Here is a 10783-nt window from a genome sequence, read left to right as displayed (position 1 = left end):
CCCATCAGAAGCATTGGCTAACTTCTAAAGAGTGCATCAGATAACTGTGAACTGGGATGCTACGTCAGGTACAGGGCAACATGTCTCGGCTCGGCAAATCTCACAGTGTGTGCTTGTGTATACCAGTGTTTCCGCTAAAAATTGTTGATCAGTAGACATTTGGCTAAATGAGCTTGTTTGTTTGTAGCCAAGCACTTTACTTCAGAGCCACGCACTTTATTTCAGAGCCAACAAAACATTGCTGACCTGGAACACCTGGAATGTCTATCTTGTGTAGGATGTAACATTCTACACAACATACACAAAAAAGACTAAAATGGAAATAAACCCATGCCAAGATGGCATGAACATAAGTCTAGCAAACGTACTTATTAAGGGTTCTCGCTACAAAATACTAAATACAAACTAACCCTAAAAACAAATACTAAAGGTGACAATAGCCACAAATCCAGGCTCTTGCAAATTAACACGGGGTGATAGCCTAGTTCCAGACATACGCACAAGCATTGATTGCAGTCCCGAATGCGCTGCCTCTGATTCTAGTCCCAGATACCAGTCCAGTGACCCGGAAAGCACACCTCTTGTCCGGGAATTGCACACCTAGAATCTACTCTAGACTAGTCATGGCTTCATGCGAAGCAACAACAGTTGTCCACGTCAATCAACTTTGACTAGACAAATTTTCTCTACGAAACTTGCACATGCACAATTGATGAACATCGCTAGGAAGGGCGTAGTGGCGACCAAAGTTGATTTCCTTGCAAGGACACTTGAACATACATTGAAGGCACCTCACTTGAAGTTGGCTCCAGTGCACATGTCCATGCCTCATGGACCCGCCCATCCCGCCACACTCCCAAAAATCTCTAGTGAGAACCCTGCTTATTATGGACTAGGACGACACTTCAGACAAGTAACTGCTTTAGCACTATACACACAGTCAATACAACTGTAGAAAAATTAATGGCATTCTAAGTTAATCAATATAAGCAAACCATGATATGCTACTTCTATGTCATCGCTCTTGAAAGCTAAATTCTTAATAACAAGGACAGTGTCTGCTGTTACCTCACTGGAATTATACTGTATAAACATTTTAAAAATATTAGTAAATTGAACACCACATGCTGCTCACCTGCATACACGCTTGATGAGAGCAAATGCATTTCTGGGAAATCTCCTAGGAAATTCTATCATGTCCATTCCCTTGAGGATAATGTTATATGTCTTCAACGGGTCAGAGCCTTGAAATGGAGGGCTAGACGTGGACAAACAAGGTTAGTAATTGCAAATTACAGAACACCAGAGAAAGGAAACCTTCCAGTCAGAAGCTCAAACATCAAAATTCCTAATGACCAAAGGTCTGCTGAAAAATCATGGCCCTACCAAAAGAATAACAGATTAAGACAAGGTTTGAAACCATCTACACTTGTGCCTTCATCTGTGTGTTTCAATATTTATAGTATCTAATGGATGGCCTGCCTATGTCTGTCTGTCTTTCTGTTGGTTCATCTATCTGTCTGTCTTCATTTATTCACATTTATTCACCACTACATACATGAACAGCAAGAATCCTTAATAAGCAAGAAAACCACACATGCAAGAATAACCTTTAGGCCCCAAAACGCAGAGTTAATAATTAGGAAATGGTGCAAAAGTGCCAGTATAAGTAGCGTTTACTATATATATATATATATATATATATATATATATATATATATATATATATATCTTGTTATGTATAACTTAACTTAAGAAAGGTTTGTCAATTGAATGGAGATGAGAGATCTCCACTTGATCTTCATTGACTATGGTATTTCTTTCCCTCATCACCTTGACCACTCGGCCAGCTAGTTTAAGCAGTTACTCGCTTGTATCCCCAAGCGAGCAAAATGTTCAAGGACTAAGGGAATAAAGATGTTTTGATGCCTCCTGGTAGAAGCTCTTGGCTGCATTTATTCTCTATTCTCTCATCTCTCTCAGGCCACAATAGCGGCTGTGCTAGCAGCCAATGCTAGCAAGTCAGTTCACCAGGGATGTGCTTGAGAAATGTCTGGTCTGTTGTCGTCGTTGAGGTATCAATGACTTGGCTCTTTGCTATGCAGGAAGTTTAGTTTAATCAAACAGTCTGACCAGACTTGCGCGATGACATTGTGTGTTCGAATAAGCCCCATCCAGTTTTCATGTAACTAGGTGCTAGACTTCTTGGTCTAAATCTGTTTTGTCTGCTTGTCTATTTCAGTTGCCCACAATCCTCACAAAATGACACATACTGTTATCTATCTCCAGAGCACACATACATGACGAGCAATATATTATTGTGTATGCATGCACCTTTTTGAAAAGTCTAAACTAAACAGGAAAATCTGAACTGCCTGTCCACACTAGACTTTGGCTCGAGATCCGATCTGAATACAATCGCAATCCATCTTGTCCCCACCTGATTAACTTCCCACCGATCTGGATCCAATTGTGATGAGTCTCAATCGACATTCAAGTGGTTTCAATACGAATCAAACTGTGTCTGTAGAATTCAATTCCTTAGCCAGTGGGCATTAACATTCACTGGCATTAGTGTAGGAAGTGAAAGAGCAGATCCTATGTAACATGCAGAACAAAAGTGCACCATTTTCAAACATTCAATTTAGATCTAGTTCTGTGTAGACACGGCTTATCAATATGGCTTTACCATGTCACATCCACATGACAACTAGATATGTATATCTAAGCAAATGCGATCTAACTGCCTACCCTTTGCCACAGTATTCTGTCTGATTCTCCATCTGACCTTGTTCAAAATGATTTCTGGTGCTACGTATTCAGGAGTACCGCAGAACGTCCACGTTTTCTTTTTCCCAATTCTTTTAGCAAAGCCAAAGTCAACCTGATCAAAACAAAACAAAACAAAAACTGACACACTGGCTAAAGACAGACAAGACATATGTGTGCTCACCAATTTTGCAAAGCCTTGTCTATCTAGTAGCAGGTTTTCAGGCTATGAATATACACAAAGCAGTTAATCATTTTACGAAGGTTGATGCTTTCGCAATTTGTTAATGATACAAACAGCACTAATAAAATGTCACACATAAACATACAAACAAGCAAACCTAAACAACACCAGTGGACAACAGACAACAAACATACAGAAAGACAGACACACAGACAGAGACAGATTGTCTGGGTTAGCACATAGCCCCCTCCGGCTTGCACTTGTGCATCTCTTATAAATGACAGTGGATACCATTTGCTGACCTGTAAGACTGGTGGCGGATCTGTTTGGTCTCACGAGTTAATTTCGTTCGTCTAGTCTGATTATTTTCGTGGGCTGCATGTCCAACACCGCAGGGAGCTGAGGAGTCGTTATACAACTACAGACAACAGACTGGACATCATATTCTTTTGAATTGGATATTGGAAACAACGTTGACCGAGATATCTCCCTCGCCCACCCATGAAGTAGTGACATCTTTCCATCATCTGCTGGTGTTAGTGGTGATGCTGCAGACAGGAGAGCAGACAGGAAGAAAGAGAAATACAGCAAACAGCAGCTACCATGTGGCATAATTGCCACTGTAACTCCACTGTTAATAGAGCATTTTGGCGCTTGAGGAATCAATGGATGGAATCTCCTGTGCAAATTATTAAAGAAGTCATCAGACAAAGTGGGACGACTGAACGATGCAGAATTTATCAACTTCTGGTCCAAAGGCTTCTCTGTTCAGCTCCAAAATGTAATGCTAGAGACATCTCTAAACACCTATCTTTGCTGTTCAGCCACTATCTGGTACTGGAGGCGTTGCTTGTACACTGTAGCTTTTAAGTGTAGTCCTCACTTCGTTTACATGAGTTTCAATTTTGGCTTAGTTTAGTTGATGAACACTATTAGTAGTTTGACAGTACATAGTACCCTGCATTGCAAAATGTATCATAGATTAAAATTCAAATATTGACAGACAGACAGACAGAAATACAGGCAGGCAGGCACTGATTGTCAGGTAAAGGAGCTGGAGCTTGGGTGTCAGCAATTCCGTCCTCGTTACATGTTGCACTCTCACAACACGATTTTTGTTTGGCAACTATGATGAGGTTGGGATGTGACATTCATCATCAAGCACCTGTTGTGATTGTGGCAAAAAACTGGACATCCAAGAATACCGTCTAATGACTTGTAAGACTGAGGGTGGTCCAGTGCACACTCACAACTCAGCACGGTCAAACTGCCTGTCTCAACTCAACTTGCCACACAAAGTAGAGTTACTATACAGGTATGTCAACTGCGACAATAGGTCGGACATCCTCAATTTTGACCCAGATTGAGGAGCAGACATTGAATTAGATGTGTCGTTGGCTCATTCATGGTGTTTGGACTCAGTAAAAGCGGCTTTCAGAGTAGAAAGAGTAGCATCAATGAAACGGGAAGAGAAGTAAGAGGCAAAGTCTAATTGCGAACTGCTGCCAGAAGGGTCCTGCCATTGGTCATTCCTCTTGTTTTTGCACATCTTGGCTGTTGGGGGAACAAGCAGTTAGGTATTTGAACTGGCTAGCAAAGAGTGCAAGAGATGATGAAGGAAAACGAAATGAGACTGACTTCAAGAACAAGTGGCGATAAAGTATTTCAGTAACACTACAATGTTGCAATGCGAAAGTCGTCTCAAACAAACTGATCAGCATAGCAAGATTAGAACATCGAAATGTAGGTTGCTCACTGTAATTTTGTATGCTTCAGGACCCTAATGGTCCTGCTGTGTTAGTATTAGGTTGCTCAAGATGTAAACGTTTCATATGAATGGAAAACAAATGGATTGAGACAGACAGACAGACATACCTACAGACACACATACATATATACATACACACATACATAAATACATACATAGATACATACATACATACATAAAGACAGACAGACAGCAGGGCATAATTTATCGGGTATGGTAGTTTGCAAATCAATTTTTGTATGTTGTGAAACAAAGTCAGCCACGTGTTGCACAAAATGGGATGTGAATCAGAATGTCCCATCCAAGTATGGTAGGGGTCTACCTAAAAACCTCAATGGTGCACCCTTGCATAGCAAAGTGCTGAGAAGATACTATATATAATATACTATTATATCTTTATTCAATTATGAACCATCTGTACTTGGTTGGTCATGCTGTGCAATACATGAAACTAAAGCACATTAGCAGAACACCTGCTGAAACTATCATCTCATTAGCAGAAGGAATGGCAACAGAAACAGAAACTTAAAACAAGGTAGCTATTGAGACTCCCATTGTAACTATGTAACAAGCTAAAAAAAGGAACAAAAGTAAGTAACAGTGTAGTCAATGTACTTGCACTTTTATATCCTAGCTAATGAAAAGGCACTACCAACTAAAATAACAAACAATCATGCAATGTGTAGTTGCATGGGACCTTTCCGCAAAGCTTTTCCAACCTAAAGGTTATCACAACAGAAGTACAAACAGCGCAACATTTGTGGACTTCCAATATAAACGTAAAAACAAACAGAAGTACAAACAGCACAACTACTGTATAAAAAACGTCAACGCTCACTAAATCTAAAGTTCAGTCTTGCAGGAACATGGAAGTTAGTAGCAGCAGTATGTCTCAACAAGAACTTTTGGATTTCTTAATGTATCTAAAGTAAGACATGAGACCCTCAGTCAGTGCCTTCTGAACTGTTGGAGAAACTAGGACACACTGAGTCTCTATCTATCCCTGCTGAAGGTGAGACCTGCAGAGACACATGACCGATACCATAGCTGCAAACCTCTATCAAGAGGACACTCATAGAAATTTAGGCTCAGTTAGAGTGTAGGGTGATGGAAACTGTCTGTATCGGTCTACATCATTGTTGGTTTGTGGAAATGAAAGTCGTCATCTTCAGCTGCGTTTGCGAACAGCCATTGAATTACGTAAAAATGTCCAACACTATGCATATGCTGTCGTGCAACATGCCAGAAGTTGTCTAGAATCATTGTCTCCAGTAGCTCTGTTGTCATCTACTCTAAAGACTGAGTCAAGAGCAGTATTGCAGAAGCGTTGGAATCTGGTTGCTCCCTTGAGGAAGCTTATCGTCTAGCAGCACTAATTGAACTTCCTGCACCTTGCAGTCCAGGATGCTACAGTTCAGTGTTGCATGCTTATGGGCTGTCTACTGCTTTAAAAGCCAATGTCAACCGTGTCTACCCTATGCGTAAGAAGAAAATAGGGGCATTTGTGAATGCTACAATACACCCATCAGCAGTGAAGTAATTTCAACTTACCACCATACCACCTTAAATATCCTGCAGTCTACAACACAAACATGTCAATCTGGCAGTTGGTTTGAACCGAATCACTTCGTCCCTCTAGTGCCCTATTTGTCAATATCAAGCTGTAGCAGTTCTGTGCACTTACAAAAAGGTGGAACTACTAATCGTATAATATCAGGCCAATCTAAGATCCAAGATTTTTTCGCTCCAGCACTACTAAATGTGATGTTTATCATGACCATTGCCAAGCTCCTGATAAAAGTTTCCATCTAACTGAGACTAAAGAAGGAAATGTTAGTGTTAGTGCACAAGAGCGGGTACTAAAGACACCATCTGTGGGTAAAACAGAAAATATTTCTGCATCTACTGCAGAAACATGTGATCCACGCCTTTTGGTTAATGTTTTGGTGAATTTAGCAACAGTGCAAGGCTGGGGTAAAGTAATTGATCCTTTAATCAAGTAAATGAGTGGCTTCATTATGACTCAATTGATGGATGTCATCAGGATATCCAGTGCTCTTTGCTCTAAACACCAGGAACGTCTTCAATGTTTGCGTAATTACAACTCATCATTTGTCCAAGGCATTGCTGGGACTACCTTAAAGAAAGACAATGCGAGGAAGCACGGCAATTCTGACATTCATCACAAAGCCTGTGATATCGAAAGAAGTCCTGCAACAACACTGTTGCAGATCTACTGTTCTAGTCCTCTTGGTAAAGCAGTAGCTTCTGCAATTTTGAACAAGTCAAGCATTTGTCAAAGCTATTTGACATAGCCTATGTTGTTGCAAAAGAAGAGACTTGTGTTGACTTGCGAGACTTTGGAGAGACTGTGCGAGAAAGTGTCATGATGATATAAATTCTTCCCCTTACTTTTCTGTCTTGATAGATGGTTCCACAGATAGCAGTGTAAAGGAAAAAGAGTTGATGTATTTGCTGTTTGCTAAAGGTGATTGGAAGCACTGCCTGTCAATTTTTTGGCATGAAGAATGTTGTTGTTGTGTCTGCTTCCGGAATCAAAGCTGTGCTTTGATTCCGTATTGCTGGATGGGGTAATGACAGACTGGACCTTCTTCAAGATGTACCGGATCGATAACTTGCGACACCATCCAAAAATACTGAATGGTCACTGCTTCTGTCCCAGTACAAAGAGAAATTTCAAACTTTGTGCTATTGGTGTGCATGCTGCTGGTGTTACCAGTCAGCAATGTCATAGTGCATAGTGGAGCGTGGCTTCAGTGCTATGAGGACGATAAAAAGTGACTGGTGGCCAAGTCTTAGTGGAGATACCTTAGATCACTTGATGAGGATTAGCGTTGACGGTCCGCCATTGGCACAGTTTGACCCTACACTTGCAGTCCAATGGTTCTTCAGCACTCCAAGGAGGCCACACGTTCAGTCATATGGTTAAAAAAACCAAAAGTTAATGAATAGTATATTTTGCTTCTAAAATTTGCATGGGCAGGGTGCCACTTGCTACTATTCAAGTAACTTCGTTTCCACTTAGTTAAAGGGAATTGTGTTATAATAACAAATTTAATAGTATCATCACTATTCATAGTTTGGCACTGACTATGAACTTGCGCCTGTAGACTAGAAAAGCATGAACTGTCTGGGTATTTAACTAATTAATTGCTTTGTTTTTGCAAAAATATGGTTGCGACGCAATTTTGCATTACTGCTACTCAATTTGCAATTTGTGTAGCAATACCGTTACGCAAAAAAAAGAAAAAGGAAATTACGACCTGGACAGGCATACATACATACAGGCAGACATACAGACACAAAAAATATAAACACAAGCAAACTAACCTTGAGATCTCTATAAATGATACCCAGTCCATGTAAATACTCAAATGCTTCTACTACGCAGCCTGTGTAAAAACGAGTTGTTGCATCATCAAAGTTGCCTTTATCTCTGAGCAATGTCCACAGCTCTCCACCAAGACACGCTTCCATTAGCATGTACAAGTATTTACTGTCTCGAAATGTCCGGTACAATCTACAATTAACTACAATCAGCTTGTTGGTTAGAAAGAGACCAATAAACAAACAAACAAGTACACTGATCAATAAACGAAACACAAAGACAGACAAAAAGACAGACACACACAGTGGCACACACACAGTGACACACACACACACACACACACACACACACACACACACACACACACACACACACACACACACACACACACACACACACACTTAAACCTAAACCTAAACATTAAAAGCTGACTCTCATAGGTCACGCCCCCAGCTGTTAAGCTGGGCCCTGTGCACTACTCCCGGAACTCTGGGAATGCGCTAGCAAACTCCTGGAGCCAGGCCAGGCAATTGCAGGAGCACCGATTTATGAAGCCAACTGTGGTGTCAGCACCCGAAGTCTCAACAGGAACCCAGTGGCTGATGTTACGTCACATCCGATGGCTGCTTATGTCACCAGTCAATAACCAGGTACTTATCCTGAGTCGAGAGAAGCAAATGTGTGTTAGTTTCTTGCTTAAGGAAATTATGCCATAGGTCGCAATCACATTGACTTGAACTTGCAACCCTTCAAACACACACACACACACACACACACACACACACACACACACACACACACACACACACACACACACACACACACACAAACCCACACACCAAAGCCATAAATAGACTCAACAGAAAACAAGCAAACCGAGACAAACAATGGACAGACAAAAATAATAACTTGACAAACAGACAGTCACAAACACACAACAACAAACAAACAGATAACTAAAAACAGGCATAAACCTACATTCTGTGCTATATGAAAGCTGTCCGAGTCGTAGGTATATACAAGAATACCTACATACATACATTCATGCATACATAGGCACAGAAATTACCTAAAATGAGCAGATACCCACACACATCCATACATACAAACAAGTACACAGACAAGTACCCTGACAAATACACAAACACACAAGACACACCCAAGAGTCAGACAAGAAATAAACAAACAAAATTTTAAAAAAACCCAGAAAAATTAAACAATTGGTGCAACAATACTTTGTAATAAATTGGCTTTGTGAAGTCATCATGATCTTCTTCTCGTTGAACACGTGTTCCTGCTGTCTAGTCTCGACTACATGCTGCTTCTTCAAACGCTTCAAGGCGTAAGCACATTTTTCACCATTCTTCATCTTACCTTTCACAGTAACCTGCCATACAACAAGAAACTAAAACACATTCCACACCTCTTCGGCATGCCATATTCTCCCAACGTCAACCAAATACAATGGCTCCACTGTACTGTAAAAAGCTTTTACAGAATATGAACTATTGCCAGCTTGTGCCATTTATGATAACTAGCCTACACTCGGCAAGTCCAAGCACATGCAATAGGCATTGGAAATCGAACCCGCCATGCCCTGAATCTACTTCCCGTTTAGCATGACGTAACTTCATGCGACGGAAGAAAGCCCACACGAGTCGAGTTCAGTCCCTGGCAAGTCGAGTGTGAGTGCACATGTGAGTCAGTCAAAATAGCATGTGTCGACCAGCATCAGTGCACCGATCCGTCCACCCCTACCGTTTTGTCCGTACTCAAGTACGGAATTATTAAGTTAGGCAATGGAATCAAACCCACCCCACCCGAGTCGAGTTACCGTGAGGTGTCGCATGTGAGACGAGTGCGAGTGCACCCACAAGCCAGTCAAAATCGCACCCGTCAGGCAGCATCGTCGTGCCGATCCATCCATCTCACCTACCACACGAGTCTACTTCCTGCCTATAGCATGATGCAACTTCCGCCTATGGAAGAAACGGATGGATGGACGGACGGACGGACAGATGGAAGGACGGACGGACGGACAGACGGAAGGACGGACGGAAGCGGAGCTAGCGCAATTACATAGAGATGTAATAATATTGTTTTGCATGTATCTTAGAATACATTATTAGCAAGATATGAATAAGCCATTATATACACATTACATACAGTAATAACGTCATTTATGAACTTCACTAAACAACACAACAACAATCCCTGGAGTTATATATCTGAGAGAGATATTTCAATAGTTCCAAGCACCGACATTTGATTTCTACATCTACACGCTGATTTGCAAACTAACATCATTAAGCTTCACAATAGTGTCCATTACATAAACTTTGTTCAATCAAGCAGGCAGCTTCATGTTACTGTTGATGAGGAAGCGTTTGGCCACCTGTTTTACTCTCATTCATACCCACGCAAATCTCTAGTTCATGTATTTGTGGCCACCCTCAACTCTAGTTTATATACATTCAAAACCTTTTCCCTCGTAGAAGATTTTTCAATGAAGGGAACAAGCCATAGTCAGGGACTTAATGCTAGCAAATAAAATGGGTAAGATATTTCCCATGCACAGAACTCCAGGAGGGTAGGACGATGACAACTTCACAGTGTGGCAACTGGCATTGTCATTAAGTAGGCAGGTCCACGACGCATGCAGTCTGCTTTTGCAAAGTCCAAGTCAGGCATGCGCACTTCAGCCGATCTTAAG

At 41.2% G+C, this 10783-nt stretch overlaps 1 protein-coding gene across 3 annotated transcripts in view; it reads right to left on the bottom strand.

Annotated features, from left to right (window-relative positions):
- LOC134197912 (cGMP-dependent protein kinase 1-like) overlaps positions 1-10783 on the bottom strand; it is a 30397-nt gene that overhangs the window by 1710 nt on the left and 17904 nt on the right. For all 3 annotated transcript variants that reach the window (XM_062667264.1, XM_062667271.1, XM_062667279.1), the window contains 6 exons: positions 9306-9457; positions 8073-8262; positions 2954-2995; positions 2789-2884; positions 1318-1382; positions 1136-1258 (listed from right to left, as the gene is read on the bottom strand). In XM_062667264.1, coding sequence (XP_062523248.1) covers positions 1136-1258; positions 1318-1382; positions 2789-2884; positions 2954-2995; positions 8073-8262; positions 9306-9457 — 668 coding nt within the window. The remainder of the gene's footprint in view (positions 1-1135; positions 1259-1317; positions 1383-2788; positions 2885-2953; positions 2996-8072; positions 8263-9305; positions 9458-10783) is intronic.

This window comes from Corticium candelabrum, chromosome 2, assembly GCF_963422355.1.
Source record: "Corticium candelabrum chromosome 2, ooCorCand1.1, whole genome shotgun sequence".
NCBI classification, from domain to species: Eukaryota; Metazoa; Porifera; class Homoscleromorpha; order Homosclerophorida; family Plakinidae; genus Corticium; species Corticium candelabrum.
Note: the sequence above shows the minus strand (reverse complement) of the source record. Positions and strands in the feature narration are given on the sequence as shown.